This window comes from Folsomia candida, unplaced genomic scaffold (assembly GCF_002217175.1).
Source record: "Folsomia candida strain VU population unplaced genomic scaffold, ASM221717v1 Fcan01_Sc009, whole genome shotgun sequence".
NCBI classification, from domain to species: Eukaryota; Metazoa; Arthropoda; class Collembola; order Entomobryomorpha; family Isotomidae; genus Folsomia; species Folsomia candida.
The window spans coordinates 2,068,981-2,084,522 of record NW_019091201.1 but is presented as its reverse complement, the minus strand read 5'-3'; the positions used below and the strand labels follow the sequence as shown (position 1 = coordinate 2,084,522).

The 15,542-nt window shown below is 37.5% G+C and overlaps 4 protein-coding genes across 6 annotated transcripts; 1 reads left to right on the top strand and 3 right to left on the bottom strand.

The window, feature by feature from the left end:
- Positions 1–3: 3 nt before the first annotated feature.
- Positions 4–4,794, bottom strand: LOC110854009 (E3 ubiquitin-protein ligase arih1). 2 transcript variants are annotated; one of them, XM_022102395.2, is made up of 8 exons: positions 4,626–4,794; positions 3,510–3,659; positions 1,935–3,432; positions 1,654–1,878; positions 1,464–1,590; positions 969–1,383; positions 746–902; positions 4–688 (listed from the first exon to the last, which is right to left on the bottom strand). In XM_022102395.2, the coding sequence occupies exons 3-8, from the start codon at positions 2,184–2,186 to the stop codon at positions 239–241; spliced, it is 1,626 nt and encodes a 541-aa protein (XP_021958087.1). In that variant the 5' UTR covers positions 2,187–3,432; positions 3,510–3,659; positions 4,626–4,794; the 3' UTR covers positions 4–238. The 2 variants fall into 2 exon arrangements, with proteins under 2 accessions (XP_021958087.1, XP_035710834.1); XM_035854941.1 differs by lacking the exon at positions 4,626–4,794 and adding an exon at positions 3,751–4,495.
- A 528-nt stretch (positions 4,795–5,322) lies between these two features.
- On the top strand, positions 5,323–6,978 carry LOC118436558. Its single transcript, XM_035854942.1, has 2 exons — positions 5,323–6,108; positions 6,174–6,978. Exons 1-2 carry the CDS (start codon positions 5,701–5,703, stop codon positions 6,612–6,614), a joined length of 849 nt encoding a protein of 282 aa, XP_035710835.1. The 5' UTR covers positions 5,323–5,700; the 3' UTR covers positions 6,615–6,978.
- Positions 6,979–7,111: 133 nt separating this feature from the next.
- LOC110854298 (maltase-glucoamylase, intestinal) lies at positions 7,112–11,064 on the bottom strand. Its single transcript, XM_022102728.2, has 16 exons — positions 10,782–11,064; positions 10,586–10,699; positions 10,389–10,506; positions 10,065–10,327; positions 9,948–10,005; positions 9,787–9,883; positions 9,601–9,714; positions 9,402–9,526; positions 9,296–9,317; positions 9,102–9,211; positions 8,799–9,026; positions 8,656–8,743; positions 8,469–8,586; positions 8,317–8,402; positions 8,041–8,240; positions 7,112–7,971 (listed from the first exon to the last, which is right to left on the bottom strand). Exons 1-16 carry the CDS (start codon positions 10,955–10,957, stop codon positions 7,204–7,206), a joined length of 2,685 nt encoding a protein of 894 aa, XP_021958420.1. The 5' UTR covers positions 10,958–11,064; the 3' UTR covers positions 7,112–7,203.
- Positions 11,065–11,865: 801 nt separating this feature from the next.
- On the bottom strand, positions 11,866–15,349 carry LOC110854049 (tRNA-dihydrouridine(20a/20b) synthase [NAD(P)+]-like). Of its 2 annotated transcripts, none has more exons than XM_022102445.2 (9): positions 15,155–15,349; positions 14,912–15,033; positions 14,736–14,808; positions 14,638–14,670; positions 14,396–14,545; positions 13,575–13,783; positions 13,123–13,483; positions 12,972–13,040; positions 11,866–12,887 (listed from the first exon to the last, which is right to left on the bottom strand). In XM_022102445.2, exons 1-7 carry the CDS (start codon positions 15,304–15,306, stop codon positions 13,197–13,199), a joined length of 1,026 nt encoding a protein of 341 aa, XP_021958137.1. In that variant the 5' UTR covers positions 15,307–15,349; the 3' UTR covers positions 11,866–12,887; positions 12,972–13,040; positions 13,123–13,196. The 2 variants fall into 2 exon arrangements, with proteins under 2 accessions (XP_021958137.1, XP_021958136.1); XM_022102444.2 differs by having other exon boundaries at positions 14,736–14,811; positions 15,155–15,347.
- Positions 15,350–15,542: the final 193 nt, after the last annotated feature.

Genomic DNA, 15,542 nt, shown 5'->3' with positions numbered 1-15,542 from the left:
CACTAATCAAGCGAGCATTATTATATTTAAATTAATGCAAGAATTTCCAGAATTCATTTGATAGAAGTACTATATTTGTAGGAACAATGTATGTATAATAATAATCAGATTTGTACAATCAGAAAATCTCGCTGGTGAATGACGGGAATTAAAATTGCATTTAATTAGAAGCTTCACTATTTTTCTCATTCATAGCCTGAATTATTGTACAATATTCGTTAATAGCGATGACCACTCCCTATACTATTACGCAATACTGCTGTAGTCTTGATTTTACAGGTGTTGCGATAGGTTCTTCATAGTCAAATTCCCACTTTCTTTCGTTATAGTTCTTTTCCGACGTGGTGTTCATGATGTTGATCCGATTACGACAAAATTCCATATTTACTCGTAGATAATCATTTATCTCTTTGGCTGATTCTATATGCATTTGGTAGTGAAGATACCACTCCAGCCCATCAACTTTTGCTTGCAGGAATGTCAAATTGTCCTCAAACAGGGTCCTTTCAACGCTGTCCGCTAACAAGTAGATCAGTCCGTAGGAATGTGCCAACGTAGATCTCGCTTGTTTCAACAAGGATGGCAAATCGTCCAATAGTTTGATATCAACTTCACCTATCGAGAGTTGCTGGAAATCTCTTCGGGCTTGCTCCATATTTAAAGTTTGGACTTGACTGAAATGTCCACCCTAAAACAAAGATTTTGTCATTACTGTACGGCTATATGAGTTTATCTAAGCCTTTACTGTGATCATGTTGTGGTAGCGTTCGCCATAAAAACCGTAGCGTTCCCGACGATGTATGGCATTTACTACCTGCCCCGGAAGTGGAGGTGTTTGTGTTCTATAGAACCGGGTGCAGGTCTCCCCATGGCTGTGGTTGTGGGCTTTCTGTAAACAAATCCTGTCCAAACCAAATCCGGATAACAAATTTTATTTCCAGAATTTCCAGAATTCTTTTGTTTAATACCAGCAGAAATGATACCCACAGCCACGATTGGTACAAGTCATCCAATTGCACCCCCCATTTTTCTGGATATTAGTGCTGCATTTTGGACACGGTTTCGAATTTGCTAAAATCCACTGGTTACTTAGAATATCGGAGACATTGTGGAGGGTCAACCAAACTTTCAAACTTTCGCAGGACAGAGGTCCATGTCCAAGAGAAAGGCATTCCAGACATGTCAAGCTCCCACACCGACAGAGAGCGGACTTCCATCCGGAGTACGATTTTATGGGTAGTTTTGATCGAAAAATAAATTTACAGTCGGGTGCGGGACATGAGACGTGATGTTTTGAAGTCTGAATGAATTTGTTGCAGTTGTTAGCCGTTAAACGATCGACGACTGTACTGTCCGTAGCTAACTCTTGGACGAGGCGATTCTCTAAAAAGTTTGTAAAAAATGGGAAAGTCAGCTACAATTTGTGTCACCATATTTCTTCAACTCGTGTTGATAAGACCAACCTAAGAACATGGGACAGACTGGACAAGTCATGCAAGTTCTCCCATCCTCCGTAACACAAGTTCGTATATATTCTTGCCAACATACGAGGCAGATAATGGAATTACAGTCACCGTGTGTGTGGTACTCCTGGAAATTAGGGTACAGTTATTAATACGGATTGACTGCAATTAAACGCTAATTTCTCATTACTGTGACGGACGATGTGCAAATTGTGCAAATTGCGTTTTCAGCCACAAAAAATGAAGGGTTACTAGTTCCGTTTGGAAAAGGAATATACGATTTTGCGCAGTATCCTTCCACACCGTTCTCGTAAGTGGACAAAGTTGTGATTGACTTTTCGGAGTCCCACCCGTTCTGATCCAAGATAAGTTTTACCGTGTCCAAACTCACTTCCGGTGGGACAAACTGTTTCACCTGCATGACACTAAATATTAATAAAAAAATACCTTTCACAATGTAACCACTCGTACTTTTTCTATCATGTCATCCATATCTTTCTCCACTTCTGAATTTGTTATTGAATCTGCAGAGAATTTGATGGATCGAAGAGTGTCCCCTTGTCCTCCAAAATCTGCATCATCAAACTCTTCTGGACCATCATCGGCATCTTCTTCATAGTCCATCTCGCCCCCGGAATGCGTCATCTCGTCTTCAACTACCAGCGATAAGATTGCGTCGCCTTCCTCCGGGGACATGTCAACCGCTTCATTCTCAATGTTCATTGTAAAGTCAGTGAGGTCACCAGTAATTATTGGTATTATGAGCTGGGGGACTTTTGTAGTTTTTAGTACGACAATTTGACTTACAAATCGTCGTTGGAGCGTGAGGATAAAATTTCGCAGTCGTTGACAACGTTACAAAATGTCCTACTTTTATTCCACATCCTGCATTATGACAGTCGTTGTTATTAAGAAAGTTGTAAATTCTGTTATTGAAAATCACAAGAAACTTATAGCCAAAAATGAAACGGATAAAAACTGCACGGCATAATGCTCAAGAACTACTTTACATGCACATTTCCACTTCTACGTATGTACTTGATGGGGTGGTCAGACTATACTCATTAAATAGTCAGATAACATTTTGTTTAACCGATAACATTTTCACTAATCCTTAGAACAAAACAGTAATTGTTGACTGTGCAAACCAAATCAGGAATCAGGATAACAAATTTTATGTCACTTAATGCAAGAATTTCCAGAATTCATTTATTTAATACGTAGTAATTTTTAGTAGATTTGTAACAGCACGACTTTATTTGTAACTATATTTGTAATAGTTAGATTTATATAATTGGATTTATGTAATTAATCTTCTGCATGTTACAAAAATCTCACTTGTGAATTAATGGATGGAACGCGTTTATATTAAAATTACAGAAACACCAAGATTTTCAAGAAGAATGAAAAACATTTTTCTTATTCATGGCAAACAATATGACTGGAATTTGAGTGGTTTGTAGTAACTTACATTATAACACTCGTAACATAATAAATACTCAAAAAGGTACTTAATTAAATCAACTTTACTGGTTTTAAAGTGCTCAAGTTTAAAAAAGTACATTATGGATGACAGATAACAAATAATCTGGTAAATAACAATAAACCGTCCGCCCAGTATCATCCTCTACAATTAAATTAACATACTTTTTACAAGGAACATTATTAAAATTTCAAGCACGAATGCTATCATCATCATAGCAAAATGTAGTATTTACTTAGGTCACTTCTTCTAAGTACCAGCCAGATCTTACATTTCTATATCAGCCTTAAATTAAACCACTACATGGAACACTGGCAAAGGTAGCTGTGGCATTATCGTCAGGATGGAGGGAGGTACATACATACATCATAATTTGAATAAGTTAAGCTTGTTGTTGCTGGATAACGACGGTGACAGGGCGCCTCCCGTCGAATTCCTCCCTCTTCATGATGATGTAACAGGCGTGAATTATTCCAGGGACGAAACCTTAAAGAAAATAATTTTTTATCGTGAAAACATGACCATTAATATCCTTGAAGGAGTTAACGTTATTAAAACCGAACCGAGGATGGTGAGGCAAATGTTGATGAGAAGGTCACAACCACACCCACGGGCGAACATAACGCCCAGTGGGGGAAAGATCAACGCGAGGATGAAGAGGCAGCAGTCGGCGCAAGTCATCTTTGATTAAAGGTGTTTATTTCGGGATAAATCTGTTGAAATCAATTAAAAGGATACATAATTTACTTAGAGTCTTGTGCGAAAAATGAGAATGTCATGTTTTTCTACTAATTTCTAATTTACCAAAGATTCTGAAATGTGAAACAGCCGTAAATAAGTATTACTCTTATTTAAAGATCAGGTGCTAATGGAGGAACGACAAATATGATAAATTTGTAGGGAGTTAATGATGTTATGTTGCACTCTCAAGGACAGTTTTTCATTAATGATGATGGAAAACTGGATGACTACTTGCAGAGGAGTTTAATTTAATATGCTTTTGTAAAGGCAATCCACTTTTAGTTAGAAGAACTACTGCATTTGCATGTTACTGCATGTTCGTTCATGACGTAATCGTACAAATAATATACAGCGAAGATAATGCACGCATACCGCATGCACGGAATACAGAAGTCAACCTGATAAAAGTGTATATACAAATTATTCACTCACAAATAACATGGTGTGACCTATGAGTAATAGAAATATGCCACCTTTATGGAATATGACTAAGAATTGATTTGTTTAAACGGAAACTGTCACCAGATAGCAAATTCATTAACATAGAGTAACGTTTCAATTGTAAAATCAATACTTCAAGGAGTTAACATTGTTAAAGAAGAACACACAAAAAGTGATGGCAAATACACATGCTTATTACATTATGCACGCAAAAGTGTTCATTTTTTCGGTTGATTTCTATCGGAAACAGATAATCGATACTTGTAAATTGAGTAAACTTGTATTCGAGTAATTGAATAAAGTATTAATTATGTTATTGTAATATAAATGCGATAATTCGATAATTCGAAGTAAAATGGAAGAAAGAACAAAATTTGAACGTGATCTAGAATAATATATTTTAATATGAAATCCCACAAAAAAAGATTTCCGCCATCAAACTCACCCAATTTTTGCAGAAATACATAAATTAGTAAAAATTGAATTTGCGTACTTACGTTATCTTTATTAATCCAAATTTGTGTATACTTTTTAGCCGGTTATGAGGGAATTCCTTTTAATTCTTTAATCAAGGCTAAAAATCTGCTGTGCTGGAGGAATGTGATGTGTAAGACTCACGTAATGTAATGTTAGGTCTCTCGGTTTTATAGGAGAAAGTATGTATTCGCTTACTCACCAGTAATAACCATACCCCGGACAAATATTTTTTTATCCTACCCTACTCGTGTTGAGCTCAACATGAGTAGGGTAGGATAAAAAAATATTTGTCCGGGGTATGGTAATAACGTCATCAACATATTGCACACATATATACACAAAACTCCTTATTTTATTAAATAGCATGGCCAAGAATGTTTCTAGAAACTTAATGTTTCGTATGCTAAAAAATGTTTCGAGAAACATTTCTCAACTTAGATCAAACTTTAAATATGTACTTTAATTCAGTTGGAAGTAAGTAAGTACATATCACATACCCAGCCATTCATCTGAAAGTTTCAGTTGTTGCATAGCTGGATTTATCATTGCGACAACTTTTCTGCCAGAAGTGTCAAGATGATAAAGTAATTACAAATATTACATTACATATATATTTATAATGCATGTATGAATATGAACCATCGTCTTACAATAAAGATTCAACTTAATTTTAAAATTGCAAAAGCAAAATGGAATTAACTGCTTACGTATGTACCATCCAGTTTAACGCTCTGGCCCTTATCTTATTTTCCCAATCTATAAATACCTACGCATTTTCTGCAATGCACCTGCCTCCTTCGCTGGAAAGGACGCCACCAGATAAGAAGTCTTCGCTTGACGGGACCTAAAGGGACAAACGCGTCTTCCTCCTCAGTCTCAATCTCTCATTACTAGAAGACCAGACCAGTCTCTCTCACCTTCAACTTTAGCCCAGCATTTTTTTGAGTTCCGAACTATTACAAAATCCAAAATAATTTTGTTCGGAACTAATTTTATCGAAGTGAAATTTCCTGCGCCACAACTTTACCACGCTCTTCCCAAAGGACAAAATCTTCCATTTTCATTTGTGTTCGGAAATTATTTCCTCTATTTAAAATGTGTTCTCTAAGCGTTCCTAATGAAATTCATCCCCTGCCCGTTCGAGACGACGACGACGTCACCCTTCGCCCTCCTATCCGTTTGCGCATAAAACGAACTGAATGGGACATGTGGACGGTTCTAAATGACCACGACAAGCTATGCATCGCCCATGAAGTTGCCGAACTATATCGTGCCAATAAAAAGAATCGGAGGAAATCATCTCGCACTAATTCCGTACCGCCAAGAATTATCAAACGCTTCCGACGCCAGGCCAAGTTTTACAAAAACTTTTGGGGAACTTTTCGAAATTGGAACATCTGGGACTACACAATTCCAAAGTTAGATGTTGAATTTAATAATTGCAAGAGTTATCACTACGTCAGCCCGTTAGCGGATATACCCTCAGCCGAAATCGATTATATGGTAAGTATCTCATTATTTTGTATCACGCCATATTTTTAAAAACTAAATGTTCTGAATTTGTACAGCCCTGGGACTTGGCCTTCCAACTTGACTTCCTATCCGAACGAGATTACCGTTCTGAAACTATGCCTTTCCGTCTGCATCGACACGATCCTGAAACTGAACGAAGATGGAAAGAACTCGTCTTATCAAAACACTTGGAGAGAGGATGTTTGCCAAGTAGGACTAAGAAACCCGACGACGACGACCATGACGACATACCCATGATGATGACCACCAACCGACCATCCCCATTCTCCGACCCGTACGAAAATATGGTTTTGGAGGACCATTTTGACCCTGCAAGTTCTCCGTGTTCTTCGTCTACTCTTAAATTTGATCATGAAGCTCTACAAGCACCCTCACCTTCCTCCACGGACGACATGGACCTGGACATCCTTATTCTCACGGTGGATCGTTGGGACACATTGCCCATTCCGGGTTTTTATGTAGATAGGGTTAGATAAATCGGAGTAATGTTTGTTCGCAGTCAATTGAATTAAGACTACTATTTTGAGCTATTATGAACCTATTCGAAATTATGAACTACTATTTTGATGAATTATTGTAATCTTTCCATTGTTTAAGAAATGCGAAGTAGACTAAATACAAGATGCAATTTCTTGTGCAATTAACGGAACAAATTACAAGTACCTTAATTAGAATATAGAATTTAAACATTAATTAAAACGAAACGCGCATGTTTTTTATGAATTATAAGACTGTGGTTTATGTAATTTTATATTAGCAAAATTAAAAAGGAACTTGTTGCAACCAATCTGCTGTGATTTTGTAATTTATTCTAAATGGCGTGGCTTGTTTAACGTGGGGCTACATATTACCAAAGTTTAAGTTTTCAGGTTTTTTAGTATTCTTATTTTCTTTCATCTAATTAAAAAATTTAAATATCTAAATATTTAGTTATTACTTTACCAAGTATGAACATACAGATAAATCTTGCATCCATTTTTCAAAAACAGTTTAATTTATTCATAAAAATTTCAAAATTTCAATTCACAAAACAAAGTCAACCAACTAATTGTATACACATATTTACTAATTATAACTCATGCTAATTGTCGATGAGGCAGGAAGTCTCAAATTTCTAATCAAAACTTCACCACTTGGTTGCGCCACAAAATCAGTATGCGGTGCTCCATTGACGGTAACGCTAGTCACCGTACCAGCCCCAAGAAGTCGAATCGTCTCTACAAGTTTGGTTGTCATTCCCGGATAAGTGTTTCTTAACACGTTGGTCGTCAATGTGCGGTCAGTCATGTCATACTCGGCGTAGAAATAGACACCATTGTTCACCGGGTCAAGGGAGTCTCCCTCGTCGTAAAACAGACTTCCTTGCGCGTGACCATTGTCGTCCAGAGCGATGATGAGTCCGAGGGGGTTGTTTCTCGCTAGCTCCGTATTTCTTGCGGATTCCTGCGTCGGCAATATGTTGCCTCCTCGGACATGGAGGTTGATAAAGTGTGTGGGGGCATTTAGGGTAGTGGTGTCTCCTTTCGTGGCTTCTTCAGCTCCGTCGTAATAACTGTAAAATCTGGCAGAGGGGAAATACGCGTCTACACTAGTTGCACCTTGCGTGAGGACGGGAGTGATCATAAAACCAGACCCCCAGAAAAATTGTCGGTCAATGGCGGCAGTGATGGGATCGGTAGGAAATTCATGCCACATTGCCCTCGCAACTGTACTTCCTTCCGTGTAGTGCTTGTAAAAGAGGGTGTACAAGTAGGGGAGGAGGGTGTAACGGATTTCGAGAGCAGTTTTAGAAGAACTAGACACTTCTGGACTCCATGAACCTGGGTCTTGATCCTGACAAATAAAATAAGGAACTGAATTAGTAAAGATTTATTATTATAATTTAAGTAGTTATCCGGTTACCCTGTAATTGATTCCATTGTGATTTCTGCAGAATGGATAAAATGCACCAAGTTCCATCCACCTTTGGCATAGGTCTTCCTGTGAGTCGCCAATAAAGCCACAAATATCAGGTCCAACGAAGGGAATTCCCCACTGATTAAATTGCAATGTTCCAATGATACTGTAGTACATGTTGGCCCAATTGGAAAAATTGTCACCAACTGTTCAAAAGTTATATTCAGCTTTAATTTTGTAGAGTTGATATTTAAAGTATAAATTCTCTAAAAATTTTATTACGCCAATGTGCAGCCCAAACGCCTGACCCCAAGAATGTTGACCTGGACAATATTGTTGTTCGCTTCTTGACACCACGGATTGCTCCACTAATTTATAAATTATAAATCATTTATATTTGATTCTTTTAAGGCAAAATTATACTCGATTCTTACTCCAGGGTTGGTTCAGATTCAAACCATCCATACATGTTGTGGGTGTCGTAATGTCTTGAAAGGGACTCTACATGGGCCGGGCAAATGGTTTTGGAAGCGAGATAATTATCCGCAATTTCTACAAAATAAGTTAAAAATGTCAGCATTAAAGCTACCAGAACTAATCCCAAGCAGATATCTCAATTACTTGGAACGTATGGTGGGTTGTTCCATTTATTGGATGGACATCCTTCATTTATGTCACCAGTGACAAAATTGGCTGGCTCATTCATGTCCTAAAATCGACAATAATTAATTTCTTGGTCTACTCGATCGGTAAAAAAATCTTACAATCCAAAGTCCATCAAACTCGAGAAGATCATGGAATTCTTCAATGAGAAGAGCCCACCACTCTCTGGTCGAATTTTTACTGTAATCTGGGAAGTAGACTGGATCTTGCGGCCACACTTTTCCAGTGACTGGTTCCCCACTTTCAAGTTTTACCCACACATCCATTTCATTTCCTAAGTCGAAGGGTCTATAACTTCCGGCAGGTTCGCCAATGCTGATGCATGGGTCCTAAATAGTATTTATTATTATGGAATTGTTTAAAATGCGGAATTCAGCAAAATATTTGCATAAATAAATAAATACCAAAATCGTCACAAATTTGATCCCATTTGCTTTAAGTTCTCGTACGTAAACATCAAGCCCTGGGAATTTTTCGGTGGAAAAGGTAAAGTCAAGCTCCCGTTCCATAATATCTATGTAGAAAAAATTGGCCATGAAAATAAAATAGAAGCAAAAAATAGTAGTATGCAAAAAATAATAAAAAAATCTGTCTTTACCAATGTCACCATATTGAACATCCTATTAATTAAAGTTGTAATTATTAATTGATGTAATTTTCATCATCTGTTTATTTATTCTTCGAAATTTGCATGTATATCTCACATGTGGAATATTAGCAGCAGCGGTACGATCAACAGCGGCCTTCATATTTTCAATTGTGTTGTACCCATATCGGCAAAGGTGAAAGCCAAGGGCCCAATATGGAGGGATTGGCGAGCGACCAACCGCTGCGTAATTTTCCATTTATTTTTTAAGCATTTTTAGAAAAATTTCTTTACATGAGGTAAACTTATGTGTGTACCTTCAGTGTATTGTTGTACAGCATTTTCGGGGGTGGGGCCCAAGAAAAAATAGGTGTCAAAAATACCACCAATCGAAACATATCGAATTTTCGGTCCTTCCGAAAATTGGAACTCTGGATGAAATGCAAGAAATTTAATGGGATAAATTATTATTTATTATTGTGTACTTTTGTATAAATACACACCTTGAGCATTTGAATTCACAAGCGCAACGGCGTGAACACTCCCGTCATTTTCCAAGACTGTGTAATGAGGTTGAGACCCATACATGTTGGCAGTGAACTGAAATGATTGTCAATAATCGATCTATGAGAAACTTTAAAATTTTAAAAAAGAGTGACTTTACAGAGGGAGGCTGATCCCGACCCCACAATGCCCAAGTCGTTCCTTGAGAAAAGTCGTGTCTGTAACGGTCACAAAAACATAGAACATCGAATCTATATATTTAAATTGTTTGTACTACTTGAACGAATGTTGCTCATTTTCTCCGATGCCATAAACATTTTCAGACGGAAGGGTCCATGTCATTCCGATGTATTGATCGGCATACGTAAATTTTCCTGCAGACGAGTCAAAAAGCACAGCCCCACTGGATTTCCGTATAACTTTGAATGAGAAATATGGTTCATCAGAAAATTCGACGGTGTACAAAGTGTTCGCATTTCCACCAGTAGCTGGATTAATGTTGAGAGGAACTTCCCATCGAGATGTGGATGCATCAATGATCTAAGAGTAGTTAATTATGTAGTATAAATTGGTGAGAAAATAATTTAAAATTGAAATGTACCTTGATACGGAGCCTGTAATCTGAATGGAACTCGGCGTCCAAAATAAGATTTTCCACCTCATTTTCCCATCTTTTTTCTTTTCCTGGTTGAACTGGAGGGGCCCGGACTAAGTTTACTCTGATATCGAAAATTTTGATTCGAAATTACGGAAATTTTAGTAAATAGCCATTACTTATTTTGAAATTTATTTATGTACCGAATTCCATTTGGCGTGACGAGAGGCTCACCATCCATTTTATATCCTGGAGATTGTGGTTGTGGTTCCATTGGAATGTAACACCACGGAGCCCCACCGGGTGTGGTAGGACACCTGCATTACCAATTAAAAATATAATGTATAATTAAACCCCAAGAAATCTCATACATCATATTTTCATGTCATTGATTTGTACCATGTGCAGTTTCTATTAATCATGCAATCCGTTTCCGACGTGGGTTCACCAGGAGCACAATCCACCCTTTCGTCATCAGGGAGGTAATTTTCTTCACAAGTGAATCCTTGAGGTCGAACCACCCCCACGGTCGCCAGTACCAGCAAAATTGATGATAAAAACAGTCTCATTTTCATTTCGAGCTTTCCAGTCGCGTCTGGCAGGCAAAAACTGTAACGCTGAGGAAGGATAACCCACTTTATATAGTGGCACAATTTGGCATTATCTGCGATCACTCACCGGCCAGCCAACTATCTATCATCGCTTCATGTGATCAAGTGTTTCATTTGTTTAGTTTCAAGAAATGGAAAATGGATAACACAAATGTCCATGCATCGTGTAAATGCGAAAAATGTACGTGCATCATATACATAAATGCGAACGAGTTGGAATTCAATCTATTTTTAAGTAGATCGCATTACATAAACTGAGAGATAAACCGTGTTGTTCGCTAAAATAAGCGTCACAAAACTGGTAGTGTGTGGCATTCAATGTGATGTTAATTTATTTAACGGGGGCTACAAAACATAGGTTATCAATCATCGTTCAAAATGCATGATTATCCAACTGCTACATATGTGTCATGATAAAAGAGATCAGTAGTTTGATATCACGGGATTAACGACGGTGGTTACGTGAATGATTAACAGATTAAGCCAATTTTGCTTGCCTATTTGTACACAATTTCCTAGAACCCTTGATAGTAAAACTCAGGAAATTTTGTGATTTATCTTCCTTTTGGTTGAGAAAACCTCGAGTTGATTCTGATTCGGACAGCGCTCCGAGATGACCATTTTGCACTTTAATATGACCGTGTAAGTTTGTACATATGTATAAAATAGCAATAGGAGTTGTACTACCCATACATATCTATTGAACAATAGTCATGTTGAAATTATTATGAACAAAAAAAACCTTTTCGCCGACCTAATCTATTTGACCTAAGAAATGATGCATTTAAAATAAAATATATGCAATGGAATATTATGTACATTGTTCAACTATGCACGGCCAAATTGAAATTCAATAAATACAACGCGAAAGCTTACATGTTCATGACGGAAAGTGGTAAAAATGTATTGACTAATGGTTCACAACTTTCATGAATTTGAATTATAAGAACCTATTTTATAAAATTTGTTGTCCTTCATTCGGCATAAAAAAACCTCTTGAACTGATAAGTGTAAAATAACTATATTTAAAAGTAATAATGCCTACATTTAAGTATCTACTAGAAAGAATCCGATTAAAGGCAAACTACAACTTGTTAGTTGTGTTTAACATATCGTGATTATCCGTATCATGAAGGTATCACTGTGATTGATTGTTGGGGTCGTTGTCGTCCTTTTGCAGTTTAGCTTGGGCTCGATGAAGAGAAGACTTTCGGCGAAGCTTGAACGGACGGACAGAAACCACGGCCCATGGCGAGAACGGTCGAGATCGAGATGAATTTGTTCCTGTTGGTCGATTTACCGAGGTCTGTGACCCATTGCAGTTAAGATCACCTGCCGAATTGCATTTCTTAGCTTGTTGAATACGGTGAGGAATTTGGCTTTTAAACGAACTGGATTTGATTTCTGGTTTTGGGACAAATTTGACCATATTTGCCAGTTCTTTCTCCGAAAGTTTAGCCAACTCTACTCGACGTGGAATCTTGGTGGGGTAAATCTTATTGGTACTTAGTGCGGATGAAGACCTTTTCCGAGCAATTGTAGGTGGAGCCACCATTTTCTTCAATATTTGAGTGTGGGACTGTTCCCGAAATTTTCCACTCTTTCGACTAGAACGATGCAGGATGGATTGACGCTTATATTCAGGAGGGTTGTTCACTATCGGCGTGCTAGTTGACAAAGGGGTGCTGAACGGAGTCAGTTGTTGTCCAAATGGTGGTGGCGTATTGGTCGGAGTGTCTTCCTTTGCAGTATAATAACTGGATGTAGTGCAATTGCTGTACCGGCCACTATCCGACGATGGAAGAAAAGAAGTGAAGTCAACATTGTCCCTTCCAGCAGCGCCATCACCACTCAAGCTCTCTCCTCCATCAGATTGACGAGCAGTAGCACAGGGCTAAAATTTAAAAGAGCATAACACATTTATAAAAAATACATTTAACTACAAGTACATATGCTCGTTTCAAATGTATGCACTCACTGGAGTGAATCTAAATCCTTTGAAGATGTTCTTCAAATGCTCGGGAATCTGTGTGACAAACGAATCCATCTGAAAAATAAATCCCAAATAAAAACTTAGATCCTATGAAAACGTTGAGAAATAATAACATCATTAACAATTAGTAACTTACGGTGAAAGGCAAATAGTCGAAAGGAACGAGAGTGAAGGACTCCGAGCTCAAAGAAGAAGAACTGGCTCCATCAACTAACTGACCACGACTGATTCTTCTTCTTCCAAATTAGAATGGTTGTTAAACTTGTCGGAAATAAAATCAAGGACAGCCTTCTTATCGGTCAAATTGTTGAATATTCTTCGTTCAAATTTGTTCAGGAGGGGAGCACACATGTGAATCAAGTGACGATGGAACATGGTAAAATGCGTGTCCAGCCTCGTATTGATCTCGCACCATTTGTTAATGCAGTCTACAGGAGTTTTGACTTGTCCAGTGAATAAGGCAGGGTTTTCCAGGATACTTCGAGCACTCATAACCCCTGGAGTAGAACAAAGTGGCCAAGATAAGCAAATTAGTACATGGTAATGATATGCTAATGAATTGTTAGATATTATGAAGCTGCTACTTGCCTTTAGCACCAGTCACTTCTTGAACTGCATGCGCCTTCTCTAACGAGTCAATGTCCCCATTTGCAATCACAGGAATGTCCACCGCGTCTACGATGGCTTTTATGTAGTCAAGATGCACGGGTTCGTTCCGCTCGGCTTTTGTACGACCGTGAACCGTAAGAAATGATATTCCTGTAGCTTCTAGTTGTCGAGCAAGATCGACCGTCCGTCTAAAAGCAGATATTATTTAGATTTATGGTTAAATTAAAATTCCACATGTTTATCATCAGACGTCGGATATGAATGACCGATAAAACCTCAAAATATGAATGAAAAATTACTGTAAAAATCCCCATAATATGACCATAAAAATGACTTTATTTTTTAAATTTTTGGCTTAACTCTTTATATTTTTTCTAGTGATACTCAATTTTTAGCAAATAAAACAAGTTCTGGGGTGAATTAACTCGTTCCCAATGAATTAAATCACCTTAGGCGAAAGTGAATGTAAATTTCTGCAAGTTCCTCACAATGAAGCATTGTGAGAAAACTGAATCTTTTATCATTTTCTGTCGATTTGGATGCCAAATTTTCGAATTTGGCTAAAAATGATAAAATGAGCGAATAAAGCCAGAAATATGATCGGGAATATGAATATGTCCCAAAACCTGAAAATATGACAAATATAAGAAAATATGCTTTGACCTACGTGACCCACCAGTGACCGTAAACATTCTCAGAAAGTTTGGCGACTGTAGGTCAATAAATGGAAAAAGTCATTTTTCATTCATATCCGACGTATGTTTATCATCACACTAATATTAAATAGAGACTTGACTTACGCCATATCGAGGAAAATTCTAATTTTGCATGAGACGCCGAACGTCGAGTCAGAAATCCTATTCCTCGTTTGCCGTAAAATGTCACTTATGAGGTCAGGTTTGTTCATCATACATGCACCAATCCCTTCATGACTTGCCCATGATTGAGGGCTATTTAATTAACAAATATTTGTAATATGAATGTCATATGAATGATTAATTAATACCTAGTAAATGAAGTATTTAGATGATTAACTATTTACCAGCCACAGTTAAGGTCCACTCCAATGCAATCTCTGCATTTTAGAAATTTGAATAAATATAAAAATTATGCAAGCAATTTAACTATTTGTTTTCTTACTGGTACGCCAATTCTGTCGCTTCGGCGAATATCTCGGGAGTATTTGCAGCAAACTGAACAACCAGTGGATTGTCTTCTGAAAGAAAAATGTGTTAAATTAATATGCTAAATACTACCTGAGAAAAGACATTGGCACACAATTCAGTGAAATTACATAAGTTATAATTACTAATTACTTTCGCAAGTTACTGATTCAACTTTGCGATAATTGTCCGACTTTATAAAACTGTCGGCCATTAGCATGGGGGTGAAAGCCAGATCACAACCATATTCGCGGACAAGAAGACGAAATGGGAGCCTTAAATAAACAATGATTAAAAATAATTAAAATTAAAAGACGAGCATTAATTATTAATAAGTGAACAATGATTAATCATAATTATAATAATCGCAGTTATAAATATAACTGCGTTGCTCACCTCGAATACCGCACCATTGGAGAACAGACCTTGACTAGGGTGTGCTTTTCAAAAATGTCCATTGTATGTTTTGTCATGAAAAACTTGAAAAAACCAAAAACTACAACAAAATCAATGTGGAATCTGGAATCTGGAAGCGATCGCGGTGCCATGTGGAATCAAGTGGAATGTAAATACCGCTATCGTCGGGCCATGTGAAACGAGTTTTCATCGTTTTAAAATATGTAGAAATTAATAGACATAGGTAGAAAAGCCATTCAACTGTACACTGGCAAACGCATCTGTATTATACAATTGTAAGCATTTTGCATATGGATCTACCTACAAATATCTAGTCCCGTCGCCCTGAATAAGTAAGCGTTCCCTTCTGTGCGCTTCTTGGTTTTGC

Coding starts and splice junctions, on each gene's coding strand:
- LOC110854298 (XM_022102728.2), bottom strand. CDS start 10,957: ATGAAAATGAGACTGTTTTTATCATCAATTTTGCTGGTACTGGCGACC. Junction 9,884..9,947: donor GTCGGGATCAGCCTCCCTCT/GTAAAGTCACTC, acceptor CAATCATTTCAG/TTCACTGCCAACATGTATGG. Junction 9,715..9,786: donor TGTGAATTCAAATGCTCAAG/GTGTGTATTTAT, acceptor CATTTCATCCAG/AGTTCCAATTTTCGGAAGGA.
- LOC110854009 (XM_022102395.2), bottom strand. CDS start 2,186: ATGAACATTGAGAATGAAGCGGTTGACATGTCCCCGGAGGAAGGCGAC. Junction 1,879..1,934: donor TGGATGACATGATAGAAAAA/GTACGAGTGGTT, acceptor AGTGTCATGCAG/GTGAAACAGTTTGTCCCACC. Junction 689..745: donor GCTACCACAACATGATCACA/GTAAAGGCTTAG, acceptor TCTTTGTTTTAG/GGTGGACATTTCAGTCAAGT.
- LOC118436558 (XM_035854942.1), top strand. CDS start 5,701: ATGTGTTCTCTAAGCGTTCCTAATGAAATTCATCCCCTGCCCGTTCGA. Junction 6,109..6,173: donor CAGCCGAAATCGATTATATG/GTAAGTATCTCA, acceptor GAATTTGTACAG/CCCTGGGACTTGGCCTTCCA.
- LOC110854049 (XM_022102444.2), bottom strand. CDS start 15,306: ATGGCACCGCGATCGCTTCCAGATTCCAGATTCCACATTGATTTTGTT. Junction 15,034..15,154: donor CCAATGGTGCGGTATTCGAG/GTGAGCAACGCA, acceptor TGTTTATTTAAG/GCTCCCATTTCGTCTTCTTG. Junction 13,484..13,574: donor AGAAGTGACTGGTGCTAAAG/GCAAGTAGCAGC, acceptor GTTCTACTCCAG/GGGTTATGAGTGCTCGAAGT.